At 41.0% G+C, this 16,119-nt stretch overlaps 1 protein-coding gene across 3 annotated transcripts in view; it reads left to right on the plus strand.

The window, feature by feature from the left end:
• OFD1 (OFD1 centriole and centriolar satellite protein) overlaps nucleotides 1-16,119 on the plus strand; it is a 34,824-nt gene that overhangs the window by 9,253 nt on the left and 9,452 nt on the right. For all 3 annotated transcript variants that reach the window (XM_058535450.1, XM_058535451.1, XM_058535452.1), the window contains 11 exons: nucleotides 881-988; nucleotides 2,485-2,621; nucleotides 2,955-3,128; nucleotides 5,258-5,364; nucleotides 6,972-7,091; nucleotides 8,773-8,846; nucleotides 9,992-10,083; nucleotides 11,126-11,315; nucleotides 12,296-12,426; nucleotides 13,240-13,351; nucleotides 15,062-15,658. In XM_058535450.1, coding sequence (XP_058391433.1) covers nucleotides 881-988; nucleotides 2,485-2,621; nucleotides 2,955-3,128; nucleotides 5,258-5,364; nucleotides 6,972-7,091; nucleotides 8,773-8,846; nucleotides 9,992-10,083; nucleotides 11,126-11,315; nucleotides 12,296-12,426; nucleotides 13,240-13,351; nucleotides 15,062-15,658 — 1,842 coding nt within the window. The remainder of the gene's footprint in view (nucleotides 1-880; nucleotides 989-2,484; nucleotides 2,622-2,954; nucleotides 3,129-5,257; nucleotides 5,365-6,971; nucleotides 7,092-8,772; nucleotides 8,847-9,991; nucleotides 10,084-11,125; nucleotides 11,316-12,295; nucleotides 12,427-13,239; nucleotides 13,352-15,061; nucleotides 15,659-16,119) is intronic.

Here is a 16,119-nt window from a genome sequence, read left to right on the forward strand (position 1 = left end):
CTTTCAGAGAGAATGATGCCCAGAAATAGCTGGGCAGAAAAATTGGACACTGGCTCTTTGCTTTCTGGAAATTAAAATCCTTACCTGTGATTGGCAAAAGAATAGATGCATAGATCAATGGGACAGAACAGAGAGCCCAGAAATAGATCTCCACAAATACAGATCTTCCTTGACTTAACAATGGGGTTACATCCCGATAAACCCATTGTAAGTTGAAAATATCGAAAGTCAAAAATGCATTTAATACACCTCACCTACTGAACATCATAGCTTAGCCTAGCCTACGTTAGACGTGCTTAGAACACTTACATTAGCCTACAGTTGGGCAAAAGCATCTAACACAAAGCCTGTTTTATGATAAAGTGTTGACTATCTCATGTAATTGATTGAATACTGTACTGAAAGTGAAAAACAGAATGGCTGTATGGGGACAGTGGTTGGAAGTGTATTGGTCGTTTACCCTTGTGATCATTTGGCTGACTGGGAGCTATGGCTCACTGTCACTGTAAACTCTTTGTCCGTGTCTTGCCCCATTTTTCTGTTTTCTTACTGATTTGTAAGAGTTCTTAGAAGACTAATTTTCATATCAATCTCCATATTATTGCAAATATTTTTTCCAGTGTATCATTTGTCTTTTGACTTTATTTCATGCCATATATAAGTTTTTAATTTTTATGTTGTTGGTTGACAAATATTTCTCCTTATTGCTTCTAGGTTTTGTGTCATGCGTGGAAAGGCCTTTCCTCAGAAACTATTTTTCAAAGAGATATAATGTAAAAAAGGCTAATATTATACAGCCAAGATTATATAGACACTGACTTTATGGATGGTTGAATGAAACAAAGTTGTGAAATGAAACTATATACATTGTATTTTTTAGGTTTTCTCATGCAGTTTTTAAAAGAACTGGCAGAATATCATCAGGCTAAAGAACGCTGTGATGCAGAAACTCAGACAAATTCCACGTTTTCTCACAAAGACTCTCTGGGTAATTATAGCTTTCTTTCACAATTTCAATTCTTCTGTTTTCCCTTTGAGTGAAGGAAATGACCTGATTTTTACCATTTTATGTATTTGTCACTTGAGCGGGGAGGGATGCAACCTGCAGGCAGCAGGGCGCTCATTTCCTCTGGGACCATGTTGCTGGAAGGGACTGGAAACTGCTCTCCAGGGCTGCTCCCTGCCCTCACGACTGCCAGGACTACACTTTCCAAATCGAGCAGGGATCCAAAGGCCTTTGTGCTTCCTTGTCTGTTGGGTTGAACCTCTCTTAACTGGGAGGTTCTTCCCTATGTCTCATCTAACTTTATTTTACAGCCACTAAGTGAGAAGATTCTAGACTATTTGCCTTGCAGAGAAGTAGAGAAGTCAGTGGCCCATCACTTTATTTTGTAGTTGAGGAAATCGAGATCGCCAGAGGAAGAGCAACTTGGAAACACCCAGTCTGGGTCAGAACTGATATTTGAGTCCAAGTTTTCTGGTCCATGATCTAGAGCGTTTTCCACTGTCCAGCCTTTCTGCAGTACCACCTTGCCCTTTTGTTAGTTGTACGCTCAGGGGAGAAAGGACACAGCTGGCTAAGATGATGTGATCAGTCGATTTCTTGGCCCTTCCTATTCCTAAAGAGCAATAGCACCTTTAACTTGTAAGAAGATAAGTTCGTAATTTGTAAAAACCGTATTGTATGACGAGGCAATTACCTTATTTAGTTAAGCTAACCAGAGTTAAGCTGACCAGAGACAAAACGCTGCCAATATTTTAGTCTACTACTTCCAGCCTTTTTTCCTGTGCATCCTTTCTGGTAGGGTTGGTGTTCTACGTGATTGCGAGTGTACTCTAGGTCCAGGTTTGGACTCTGCTCCTTCGTCAATTCCGATCCACAGTTGGTTTGAGGCCCAAGAGTCTCGTGGAAAGAGCTCCAGAATGAGAGACAATTAACAGACCTGGCTTTAGTCCCAGTTATGCCATTAAGTAGTTGCTTAGCCCTCTGGGAGTCACTTAAACTGTATGGGCACCTGTTTCCTTCTCTGTAAAGTGGAAGACTTGAAACACATGATCTCTGATTGATTTTAAGGTTAGTCTTTTGAACATGTGTCAACTTTAACCCAAATCCAATGAAAGAGCTCTCTGCCTTGGCACTTAGAGATTGGAAAGAGATGCTGGTGTTTTCTGACTTAAACTGTACTCTTTGCTTTCTTTTCCCCCGACATTTTATGATCAAAATTTTCAAACATACAGAAAAGTTGAAACAGTTGTACAGTGAATGCTTATCTACCTAGATTCCACCACTAAATTTGTATTATACTTGCTTGATCACTTATCTGTCCGTCCTTTAATCCGTCTTTATTGTTTAATGTTTCAAAGTAAATGGCAGACATCCCTGTAGTTTCCCTAAGTGTGCTCTCTGCTTTTGAACAGAGCTCTGGCTTCTTGCTCACCTGACCGCTTTTCTCTATCCTAATTTCCTGTGTTGTTTTTTAATAGCTGAGAAACTTCAACTTATTGATGATCAGTTTGCAGATGCTTACCCTCAACGTCCAAAGTTAGAATCTTTAGAAATAAAGTTAAATGACTATAAGAGAGAGATAGAACAGCAGCTTCGGGCAGAAATGTGTCAAAAGGTAAGCTTTATCTTGTTGCTATTAACCAGAGTGATATTTTTGCTTGTCTTTTAATGTCTTAATCTTAGGTGTATGGGAAAATGTCTAGAATCTTTATTAATGAATATAATACTATACTGTTGTGCATGTTATTTTCCTTTCCAATTGATGTCATTTCTTTATGCCTTTTGAATGAATCATACAAGTACAATGAATGAAATGAAACTAAAGGTGAGTTAAACTAAATATATTTAGACAGAACATTAATGTTAAACCTAACCATGGAGAGAGAATTAGTTACTATTTCTTTAGTATAGTTATTGGTATTTACAATGATTTGTCATCAATTGGCAGTTGAAGTATTTTAAAGATACCGAAATAGCAAAAATTAAAATGGAAGAGAAAAGAAAGTCTGAGAAGGAATTAGCTGAGTTCCGGAATGAATTTGAGAGAGCTTGTCAAGCAAAATCTGAAGCCCTGATTTCTCGGGAAAAGACGACCCTTGAAAGAATTCAAAAGCACCAGGAGGTAATATTTTAAAATCATTTGCTGGGTGGCTATTTCCTGTAGCCGTTAGTAGAGTGGCTCATGGTCCAGGAGCGAGATGGGACAGTGGCTGGAACAGTCGATAGAACACGGCCCTAGAGATGCAGTAGGGACCGGGATCAAGAGCACAAGTGGAAGGATTGACGCAGATTCCCTTCTGCCGAGACTGCTGGAAGGACAGAACTGTGGATGTGAATGTTCTGTTGGGATTGTGAGAAACTCACACTAAATCCGCAGCAAATTTGAGGTTTAGGTAGCAGCTTCGAGGAGAGGATCAGAGGTGTGGAATGGCTGCTTGGGGGTAAAGGAATAACAACTCTCTGAAGCAGACAGGACTGATCAAGCTGTGTTGAGGGCCCAGCTGAGATGGGCGGCCTGGAATCGAAGTAGACCAAACCAAGTGCTTGTGGGTGATTGTTCTGTTATAGCTCTTGGGAAGATTTGTAAGGTCAGCGAGGGTGGAAAGATAGAGGTGATTGGGAAGTGGAGCTTTATAGAGCTGAATTTATTTGACTTGAGAAAGGCAGCCTATTTAATTGAAGACATTGGGGTTTGGTGGGGTGGTGAAGGGAACCAGAGGAGAGGGTGGGTGGCTACTAACCTAGGGGAGAAGGAGGGGGAGAAGGGGTCTGGGGATATTGACAGGTGGAAGAATAAGGGTGGGCCAAGAGGACAGAGTTGCAGGTTGAGGTTTTAGGGGAAGATTGGAAACAAAGTGCAGTGTGCTGCCATTGGAGCAAAGGTGAAGGTCCCTGGAGTAGAGGAGTCCAGGGCTGCGAGGGTCATCCATGTGGCCATTTGATCTTGTCACCTGGGTAAGTGACTGGACAGGAGGTAGAGGTTTAGGAGTGGCAGGGAGTGCGTGTTGGCAGGAGGGTTTGGATCCACTTTAGGAAAAACAGGTTCCTTTTCCAGGGGTGCATCTCAGAGCAGACTGGCTCTGGGCACTGTTTCTTATCTACAGCCAGAACTACTGATATCAGGAGACTTGAAAGTAGGAGGCTTCCCTCCAGCACCCACCCTTGCTCGGGGCGGTGTCTCAGTAAGACTCAGATATTTAATGGATATATACATTATACAAAGTCGCACCCCTCTATGATTTTCTATAGCACTTCTGGGAATTGGGCTCGTTTTAGCTAAAGATAAATGTTGGAAGCACAGGTCTTCGAGATGATTGGGTTGTGTTTAGACGAACAACTTCATCTTCAAGGTAGGTGACCGACTAGATCAGATCAGCCAGTTAACAGCCGAATTGCCATTTAGTTAACTGAGTCTCTGAAGGCTCTGGAGAAGGTTGCCATCCTCATAAAAAGCACCAGGCCTTTATTCCACCACCTGGAATGCTCTTCCCCTTCTCTCCCTGATAAAACTGTCCTCTCCTTCAAAATCCAGCTTAAGTGTCACCTCTTTGTGACACCTTCCCTGGCCCCCACTGACAGACTCCTTCAAGCATCGTTCCTGCCATGAGTCTTTTTGGACTTTGGTTGTGAAATCATCACATTGTAGTGTGATTGTTTGTTTCTCTCTCCCTGATTAACTGTGAATTTTTTAAAGATGGGGACTATATCTATTCATCTTTTTATATCTAGCTCCCAGTGTGCTCTTTGTCATATGATCGGTATTCAGTAAATCCTTGCTCAGTGAACACATAAGTGGAAGTGTGGCCTGTTCATTCGGGGGTTCATACGAGCTTGCTAATGCTGAGTCAGATAACCTATGAACTGAAACAGTCAAATGACAACAGAACCTTGGGAGTTCTATTAAGTTTTATTGCTGAATGTACATTTTGTCTCCTTTTTTCCTTCCTGAAGAACTTATCAAAATTTTAACTAAGTGTCTGAGAGATGTTAATTAACTAGGTAGAATAATTAGACAAGGGATGTTAGGAATATAGGGTAATGTAGTTTAACAGTCATTGGGGAAGGAGTAAGTTTTTGTGTAACTAGAATAGGCAAAAAGCATACCTTGAATTGGAGCCTCTTGAAAGTGAAATTGTTACTCTAAATGTCTGTACTTCGATTGTTTCCTAGAATTTAGGAAGCAGTGTATTAGTTCAAATCTGTTTTATTTTCTTGAGCGTGCTTGCTAAAAATTAATGCTTTCCTATACAGACTGAAACAAAAGAAATTTATGCTCAAAGGCAGCTTCTACTAAAAGATATAGATTTGCTAAGAGGCAGAGAAGCAGAACTGAAGCAAAGAATTGAAGCTTTTGAATTGTAAGTAAGATGTGTTCGTTTTGGATATTCATAAGGAATGAAATTAAAAAGAACTACTAAATATATGTCTTAGTATTCTGATGTTAATTGCCAAGCAGAGTTCTTGATGTAAAGGTGACGCCTAGTTTAAAAGGCAGAAGTTAAGAGAAACAAAGACTAGGGTTTCACTTTTGAAACATTAGAGATTAGGATGAAAAGCAGAATGAGACACCATCATCAGGCTTACAGTAAGACCAGACAAATAATTTGAAGAAGTTAATAATGCTTTAACAAATCATATGTTTCGCATTTACTTTCCATCATTTAGATCTAATAGTTTCATGTGCATATAGAATTCCAGACTTGAATTCCAGATATCCAGACCTGCCGCATTTACCTGCTCTGCTGTCAAAAAAGGAAATACAGTGGCTCTGACTTGACTTGTACTGAGTGAAGCTATTTCTCATGGTGTGTGTGTTCTTTTTCTGAGTGCTCACAAGTGTTTCATCCTTCAGATCTTACCTGGGATTAATAACAAGCCCACCAGTCTATAGTTTGTGGAATAAGCCTTCTTTCCCATTTGAGATCTGCTATTCATTGACACTCACAGATACTCCAGAATCTTATTTCATTAAGGAATTTGTTTCCATCTTCATTAATGTTCTTTTCTCATTTATATGTAGGCTGGATTCGTTTGATTTCTTCTCTCTGCCTACCTTACTCTCTTTTTGGCAATAGTTAAGAGGTAAATTGATTACGAGAGAAAAAAGAGACGGAACCAGAGATGGTTCCTGATTATATAATCACTTCTTTACCTCTACTTCCCCTGCTTCCCCTCCCTCTAGGTATGTAAGCTTAAATGTAGTTTACTGCTCCTTTGCTTTACACGTTAGCCAGCAGAGGGAGCTAACACACAGAGCGTTAGCCTCTGCCTGGAATGGTCAGCGTTCTCTAGCACTTCGCATTATAGCTTGATCTAAGTACCTGAGAACCCAATTCCCTGGCTCTGGAATTGGTTTCGTGGTTGATTGAAGGTCTCACTATGAAGACCATTCCATTCCTAGTTATTTGAAAGTTCTGACTGATCCATCTATCTTTGGCTCTCTCTTTAGGTACTCTTCAATATTTGATCGATAGATTATTAAATACCAAAATCGAATCTTCTACCTTTAATACCTATGGGCTGATCAATTAAATCTCACAGTTAGAAACAATTTTATAGAAGAAATAAGCACTTAAGTACACTGACTTCAGTTTGGTTTGTAGCTTTGTAACTAATAACGTCATTCTTTCATCCCTGGATTGATTATGGCCATTTATCACTTGTAACCATTTTTTAAGTGTGAATCATCTTCTGTGAGAAACCACTTTGGTCTGGACACTTTCACACACCCTGCAACTAGGTGCTACCATATAGCTCCATCTGCTAGTTCAGATCCGTCATCACTAGGTCAGTTCATAAAATAGACGGAGGATTTCTGCCTCTTTTCGTTTACTTCCCAGCGGTGACAGTCACATCACAGTTTTAGTCTGTGGAGCTAAAAACACATGTTATTTTTTTCCCCTAAATCCTTTACTTCAGATATTATAGTTTTCTTATTTGCTTTATATATTTTTGCTAATTTCAGGGCCCAGAGGCTACAAGAAGAAAAAAATAAAAGCGTGACCGAGGCACTTAGGAGACGGGAGCTGAATATAAAGAGTATTGAGGAGACCTATGACCAAAAGCTCAAGAATGAACTGCTAAAGTAATTGTTTGGCATTTTAAAAGAAGTCATGTGTTTGAATGAAGTTCATGGAAATGTGGCAACACTGAGGAAGTAGATGAGACTAACATTTTATGACAAAATTTACTGTTTAAAAAAAATATGTTTTCATAGACAGTCAAGCCTTTCCCATGAGTATTTGAGTTAAGATGGTTTTAAAGAGTATAGAGAATAGCATCCTCTGCTCATTCTTATTTGTAGCTTCTCTAACATTTATCGAGGGCCTGTGATTTGCTTTAATTTTTAGGGCACCATGTGACTAGCTCAGCTTGCACAGCTGGTAAGCTATAAAATTAGAATTACAGTCACATTTAGTTATCTTTTCCTCTACCCCGCTTATACTGCCACTAGATGGGGATATCTAACAATTTAGAAATTATTTGACTTAGTGGTTATAGTAGTGGTCAATGAACATGTACCTTATATTCCTTCAAGATTCTGGAAAGGCAGAATCAAAAGAAATAAGCTAAAGTTAACTATATGAAGCAAAAAATGATATAGGGAAAGGAAAATACGGACAACTAGGGTTACTATGGCTTTCCTATTGTCTGAGTTTTGCGTTCCAATGAATAATTCCTCAGTGCAAACACATTGAGCCCATGTGGTAACTTCTCTCCCCTGTGCTCAGTATAGTGTCTGGCATGTAATAAGTATTCAGTTAGTACTTACTGAGTAAATGAATTCCTAGCAAAGAGATGATTCAGCTTGGCTGCTCTGGGTATTTCTTAATCATTGGCCTCTTTTTACTGCCTTGCGCATAATTTGTCATTGATATTTCATTATGTGGTACTTGCAAAAGTTTCTTGAGGTTATTGTTTAAAAGATTTCTATTAAAAAAGAAATACAGCACCTTTTCCATGTATCAGTTTTCTAATGATGGATTTTATCTACATATTTTATGTCAGCTCCTCTAATACAGTAGTAAACACTGAAGTCTCTAGTTGTTAAACTTTTAGGAATAAATGAGTAGAAGTGTGTACGTTAACTTTACATAGCCATGGAAATAGTGAACTATTTGGTCTCGTTTGTCTGGCTTTGGGTGTCTTCATAGCAAATGTTGGAGTTTGGAGGATATTTACCATAGGAGGCCTTCTCTTTCCTTTCTCCCATCTCTGAGCCAGAAAGTCAGCTGGGAACAGCTGGTGGAGATAAGTAAAACTCCGTGAAAATGTACCTCTTGGTATCACTAATCCAGATATAACGCTGTTGGCAATTGGCTCTCAATACTGTGCTCAGCTCCTGCAAGCGAAAGTTCTTATCCTGGTTGGGGGTGGGGAGGCGGTCAGGTGGATTGGAAGTGACTGACTTGTTATCATTTGGGATTTAGAGTCTGTGGTGTACAGTGCAAGTTGAACTTAATTTACTCCTTTGTGTCAGTCGAGACCAGCTGAAACACAATTGCTCTCAGTAACCTCACAACACGACCCTTCATTTCATGTGATTGAGTTTTTGGGACCTAATTTACAGGATTGCAGCAGGGTGTTACTAGACCTTTTATGTTCAGAATTTGGATCCCTGGCCTTAGCACTAAGATACTCTGCAGTTTATGCATTGTCATGGTCAGTGCCCTTAGGTGCCCCGGTGCCATAGATAAGCTCGTGCATTGATAGCAGTCTGTCCAGGAAAGTGACAGGAACTCATTTTTAGTCATTCTAATTCTCAGGTATCAACTTGAACTAAAGGACGACTACATCACTAGAACTAATAGACTGATTGAAGATGAAAGGAAGAACAAAGGTGATTCTTGGGGGAAAAAAGCTGTATTTTTCAGTTATGATGTAGGTTATTAGCTTCCTAAATTGGGTCTGTTCTATATCCTAAAAATATATAGCTTGCACTTCATTGATACTACAAAATTACACATTTTTTGTCCTTTTAATTTTACCAAATTAAAAAAGTAATCATTGTTTTTCATTACGTTTTTGCAAACCTTCATGTTTAACCTTTTATGTATTCACAAAGTTCAGTGATTTATTGGCAGGATTTATCCAACTTTATTTCAGTATTTAATATATTTTGATAAATAAATCTGTGATTGGCAAGAAGGTGGCAGAAACTTATTGCCACCCAGTAAATATTACTCTTAACCGTGAGAGACTTCACTTTTTACTTACAGAAAAATTTATTTTAACTTCTCTGTCCCCTGTGACCTGGTTTCTTATTTCTTTTACTTCTAATATATTTTTATGCTTCATGATGTTTTCACTTGACATATAACCTCCTAAACTGTTTTATACATTAGCCCAGGACTAGGGGAAGTTGGATAATTTTTCAATCTTCAAGTATTTTACATTTCAGTATATTTCTAGGAACTTGCCTGTGACAAGAAGTTGAACTCCTGTTGGAAATTTCAAGTGAATTCTTGGGAGTAAACAAGGGCTGGGTACTTGATACTGACCTGTAAGGTCACCCAGTGTGTGGCTGCTCCTTTGGAACTATCTTGCAGAGACTAATACTTCTTGAGAAATTAGTACCATCATTGTATTCGGCAAATTATTTTTTTATGATATATCTGCACAGACTTGTGTTAGATGAAGCGAAAATGACAAAATAGTAACTATAAAATCGTAACAGACAAATCTTGGTCTTTAAGGAAATTCAGATCTGTCAGCATGAGAGCTCTGAGCAGATGGTGTAACTCTGGTGAGTGTGTGTAGCAGGAGGAAGTTCACCACACATGACCGTTATAACTAACTGCCCATCACCTCTTGGGTAACAGGGCTTTATTTCTTTCTTGCCCGCTGATTTTTTGACTCCAACATCTGCTATTTTAGGTTATGAAATAATGGTCATTAGGTCTGCTGTACTGGCCATAAATTATTAAATGACTTCTGTATTCACTAGGAAAACATGATATTTAATTGGTGGGCTCTTTCTTTCAGAAAAAGCTATGCATTTGCAAAAGGAGCTCACAGCTGTTAATTCAAAAAAGGAAGAACTCAATCATTCTGTAAATCGTGTGAAAGAACTTGAGGTAATTGTTAAGCCTGTTGTTTTTTTGAACTAGATGTTAGACAATATCTGAAATTTTAGTTTTAGTCATACATAATTTATCTTAAGTTATCCTCTTGATATGTTGGGACTGTTTATTATGTGACTAAAAGGGGGTGGCTGAACTTAACTTATTCAGTCGTTCTTCATTTCAATCGTAGTCTCCTAGGGAGGCCTAGAAAAGAGAACGTCCTCTGGGGCCTAGAGTCCTGCTTGAATCCTCTCTCTCTCCCCTACTGCTTGGGTGCCCTTGTGCAAGTTCCATGACCTGGGATTCCTTATCCGTGAACTTGGGGATATTGCCCACATCCTGTGGTTGTTGAGGGACTTCAGTGAGCTGATTTGTGTGCCTGACCCCTAGGCAGTGCCCGTTCATCTTAGTTTCTACCTCAGCCCTCTCTCCCTTCCTGTCAGCAGCAAGAGAAAGTTCCTATCACTGCATCGGGAGCTTACAGGTGAAAACAAAATGAGATGCATTTTTCACATGCCACTGTTACCTTATTTCTGTTCATTCATGAGCTTGCCATCTGAAACACAGAGTTGGAACTTTAAGTACTTAAAATATGTTCTGTATATAAAATTTATTTTTGCAACAGTGATGACTGACTGATTTGAGAACTTTGCAGACTTCTGTACCCAAACACGAGATACATTATATTAAGAAAAGGAAAACACCCCATAGCATGTTAGTGATATCTATCTCATCTTTTCATATTTAAAAAAACATATTGCTATAATCTGTGATTGCTCTTGGGCCTTGGTTGCATCTGGAAAATGGGGTGAAGCCCTTGTTTTGTGGGATGGGGTTCTACATAATTCAAGTTGGATGAACTTCCCTCTGCCCCAACTCTAGGGCAAAAGATGACTTTCATTGTTGTGGTTAGGGTCTTGTGGTTGCAGAGACCCGGATTCTGTCAAGTGACCTTAATTACATTGTGACGCCCAGCTGAAAGCAGCCTGGCAGCTTTTACTTAAACAGTATTGGAAAGTCATCGTTCAAATATGTTTTCCTTTTGTCATTCCAGCTTGAGTTAGAGTCTGTGAAAGCCCAGTCTTCGGCAATAACAAAGCAAAACCACCTGCTGAGTGAAAAGGTTAAAGAGATGAGTGACTACTCACTCCTCAAAGAAGAGAAACTGGAGCTTCAGGCACAAAATAAATTACTTAAACAACAACTAGAAGAGAGTAGAAGTGAAAACTTGCGTCTCCTAAACCGTATGTCTTTTTTTCTGATTTGCATGTTTTTGTAATTCATATTAGCTTTGTATTATGAAACTGTGCTTTGTACCTGCAAGGGAGGCTTCAATCGAGAAGATTTTATAAAATTAAGATTCTTGGATTGAAGTTACTCCTTCTTTGCTTGCTAGTGCATAATTAATAGTGTCACTAAGAAGAAATATTTTTGAACTGTACAAATCTGCCTCCGGATGGTACTAGGCTCCCCTCCCCCTCTGACCGCTGGTTGGGTTTGGCCAGTGGGGACATCCTCAAGCACTTGGAGGGAGGTCGAGGTGGTTATTGTCCCCCTACCTCCATGACTGTGGCCCTGGGCTGGCCCTGTGCCTCTCAGCCAAGCAGGATCCCCGTGCTTGTGGAATGGCCTCTCACTAGCACTCTACGCCTAGGCCAGTTCGCTCTCTCCAGGTCTGGGAATTCCTCCCTCCCCGACCCTCCAGGCCCAAGGAATAGGTAACAGCATGGCCTGTTACTAGCCCGGGGAACTACACCATCCTTTGTGGCTACCCTACGTAAGTCACTCTTTATTAAAGGGTCCTCCAATGACCCGAATTGGGGATGCCATCTGCTTTCTGCCTGGACCCTGAGTGCCACTGACAGATGCACAGATCGGGTTGGACCGTGGGGCACTCGTCCACAGGTTTTGATAGAGTGCTCCTTCTATGCCTTCTGTGCGTGATAGAGGAGAGGGGCAGGTTTTCAAGTTAATTTGAGGATTTCAAAGGATTCTTTTACTTGGAGTAGGACTCTGGAGAGTAGTAAAGTTTGCATTTACATGCTTTAAATTTTTCTGTTCTGAAATTTGTGAATCAGGATTGCTCCTAGCCCATTTAATAGAATTAATTGCATGTGTACAAAGAAGAGGAACAACAATTTGAAACGTCTTTAGCTGCTTTTGTCAAGTGAAATGAGAACACTTCAGGTTGGTAATGACCGGGCTTTTTTTTTCACCTTCGTAGGCATAGCTCAGCCGTCTCCTGAGCTGGTGATTTTTCAGAAAGAGTTAAAGAAGGCAGAAAATGCTATTGCGTTTGAGCATAAGGAGTTCGAAACCCACAAGCAAACTCTGCAGAAACAGCTGCAAAGTGAAGTGAGTAGTGCTCTTTGCTCATCCAGATGTTAGGCCGGTCCACTTTGGAGATGTGTAAACTTGGCGTCCGTCACACCAGCGTAAATCAGATTTATTTTAACATCAAAAATTACTCCCCCACTATGCCACGGGTATCCTTTCTCATCGGAGAAAATTCTCAAGTGATTATATGACTTTATATTCATAATAGTAGTAAAATCCAGAGGAAAGCAAACAAACCTAAACACAAAATTTTCTAAGTCCTGAAAATGGTGCCCACTGTTAAAAATGTCTCTTGATTCTCACCCTGCAACTTACACATATTCACGGTCTCTTTCTGATGTCTGCCTCGTGCCCTGGAGTAACTATTCTTTGAGATGAGTGAAAAAGGAAGAGGATGGGCTGGCCCGGTGGTGTAGTAGTTAAGTTCACGTGCTCTGCTTCGGCGGCCTGGGTTCTCCGGTTTGGATCCTGGGCATGGACCTACGCACTGCTTATCAAGCCATGCTGTGGCGGCGTCCCATATAAAGTAGAGGAAGATGGGCACGGATATTAGCCCAGGGCCAATCTTCCTCAGCAAAAAGAGGAGGATTGGCAACAGATGTTAGCTCAGGGCTAATCTTCCTCACCAAAAAAAAAAAAAAAAGAGGTAGAAAACTTGTTTGTGCGTTCTGTCATTGTTGTGTTATAGGCACTCCATGGATTACAGGTGTAAAGCTGCTCAGAATTGGCAAAACAGAAAATGAGAATAAGCCCGATCAGAGAATTGCTCCTTTTGAAGTGAGCTGTGATTTGTTCTACATTGATTTCTTTTCTTTCTCTACATCTTTTCAGATTGAGCATTCTGCACAGCTGAAGGCCCAGATATTAGATTACGATGCCTCTGTAAAGAGGCTAACTACACAGGTTTCTGATTTAAAATTGCAACTGAAACAAACTCAGACAGGTTAGAGACATTTTTAACTTATATGTATATGTGTGTGTGTGTGTAAAGCTTCTGACGTTTGTGGAATGATCGTTACTCACTGAATTTTTAGTAATTCTCATAGTAGGGGAAAAGCCATAGAAATATGTATCAGAAGTAAACCTCCCTGTCCATTTCAGGAATACCAGCTTGGTCATCAGCTAAAGTGACTTGCTTTCACAGGTGGCCCCTGGCTTGGGAGAGCCTCATCACCCCAAATAGGAAAGGTGTGGTGGTGACACAGAAGTCCCCAAATTCATTCTGGACCTAGGCTTTCCTTTTTCATTTGTTCCTCTGATAATCAGGCCAATCGACTCTTCAGTGGTTTTCTGTATTCCTTGACAGATGTGTAAACATATGGCAGAAACAGGATGGCCTAGCAAAAAGAGCATTGCTGCTAAAATCAGAAAACGGTTTTTGTTTTTCGACCCCAATTTTGAAGTTAGTTGTTTGACCTTGGGCACGTTCCTTTAACTTCCTTGGACCTCCGTGTCCTCATTTGCAATGGGGATAGTAACACCTACCGTGCCATGGTGAATGAAGATGCAGTGAGGCAGGTTCCAGTACAGGGCCTGGGACGTATAACATACTCAGGGTGTGGTTACTGCTGTCATTTGATTACTGTGTCTTCACCATGGATGCGTGACCCTGCCCCTTCCTACTTCTTAACGAGTATACTGCAGCTTAGGTATTTTCTCTAGCTGCTTTCAAGCTCAAAGGAAGTTTCTGTGTGTTACCGGTTGAACTGCTTTCTCCCACTTTCTGGTTCTGAGCTTCCTCGGTGCCCATTTGCACTCTTTCCTCCTCATTCCCTTGTTCCGTACTCCCTGCACTAGTTTTAATCTCTTTCCTCATTTCTACTCTTTCCTGTTCTTCATTTTCTCTCAACAATTCTGTTCGCCAAACTGCCCACAGCTGAAACCATGGCGATCTCGTATCAAGAAAAGTAGTGTAATGAAGACGGAACCTTTTCAAACGCACGCATTGCCCATTGCAAGCATCTGTCCTGTAGCACCAGTGAAGAGGCATTGTGGAGAGGAGCCGTCACATGTACTGGCTTTGCGTTGGGAGATCCCAGCGGCTCTCCACCTTGCTAACTGTGTGACCAGCCTCAGTAAGCCTCAGTCCCTGATCTGTAAAATGGGAGCAGTGAGAGTTCTTAGCCCACAGCGTTGTTGTGACTGCAGGTCTTCATTCCCTTCTCTGAAACTCGGGCCAAACACTGGTTTTTTAGGGGCAGCATCCTGTGGTGAAACACGTTAATTATTTTGCAGTCAAATGCATGAATATTCATGCTGGGTGGAATAAATAAAGGTTATAAATGGATTTACATCAGTTCAGGTCAAGTTTTTCAACCAAATGAGTTCAGGTCTGGTTAGGCTTTGCCACCCAATAAATTATGAATAAGTTTTCAGTTCCCAGAGCTTTTTAGATTTCAAGATTGTGCATAATGGATTGTGCAGTAGTACACGTTACAAAAGAAGGCCTATGAAGCCATAGCTGGTACATACAAGCTCTCAATAAATGTTAATAATTATTATCATTACTGTGGCTTCAGAAAGTGTTTAATGTGCAAGTTTCTCCTTATTCTTCCTTTCTCTCATTTTTCAAAAATAATTTTCTTGAGTATATTTTAATTGTGTTCTCTGCCTCTTCCCCTCCTTTCTCACATTACCTTTCTGTAACCCGCAGCCCTAGAGAATGAAGTGTACCGCAACCCGAAACAGTCTCTGATCGATCGTTCCATCTGTGGACTAATGGTGCCTCATGACAATGGTATAAGTGAGGATTTCTTGAAAAATCCTCTCCAACGGGAAAAGCTGACAACAGGCACAGTTACACCAAGGATCACAAGTTATCCCAATGCCAGCATGGAGGGTAGTTCCCCCGATTCTGACCTTGAGTTTGTAGCCAATACCAAGGCAAGAGTGAAAGAACTAGAGCAGGAGGCAGAGCGCTTGGAACGAGCTTTCCGAGATTACCACCGAAGAGTGAGTCAGCACCCCGTGAAGAGCCCATTGGCAGCGCCAAGCCCACCACCCCTGCACTTGCTAGACACTCTCAAGAACATCACTTCAGGTTCCTCCAAGAGACGTGTTTTTGCAGAGGACAGACTTGTCTTTGAGCGGCCTCCAGTGGGCACACGTACAGAGGAGAAGAGCGACGCGTCGGAAGCGCTGATGGGCAGCTCAGCCTCACGGCTCCACAGAGGCCCTTCCTCCAGACGCCTCTCCTCCACTCCCCTTCCAAAAGCTAAACGAAGCCTGAATGGTGAAATGTATCTGGAAGGTAAGCTACTGCAGAAAGGGTTGCAGGATGCCCTGGATGTGGATGCATCTGATCTTCAGTGGCCTCCTATCTGAGTAAGAGTGCAGCCCTAGGCACCAGGAGGGCAGTAGTGGAAAGAGCGCGGGAGCCAGGCCTAGGAAAGCCCAAGCTCAGTGTCCTCTCTCTGAACCTCGCTTTCCTGCTTAGCAGGGTTGGAGTGGGAGGCAGTGGGAGAGAGGGTCAGCTTCTAGCATTTTGCTTGGCACGCAGAGGTGTTCAAAGAGGGACAGTGGCTTTTCCTTTACTGCTGGTTGGTTTTATACATTTTATTGTTATCATTGCAGTTTCATTTAGGTGCTTGAATTGTTAATTTTGTGGATCACTTATGCATCATACTCAGCTGTTTGCAAGGATAATAGAATTTATTTTCAAAGTAATAGAACTCCTTAGAAACCACGTTGCTATCTTCTCCAAACAATTTG

Source organism: Diceros bicornis, chromosome X (genome assembly GCF_020826845.1).
Source record: "Diceros bicornis minor isolate mBicDic1 chromosome X, mDicBic1.mat.cur, whole genome shotgun sequence".
Classification (NCBI taxonomy): Eukaryota; Metazoa; Chordata; class Mammalia; order Perissodactyla; family Rhinocerotidae; genus Diceros; species Diceros bicornis.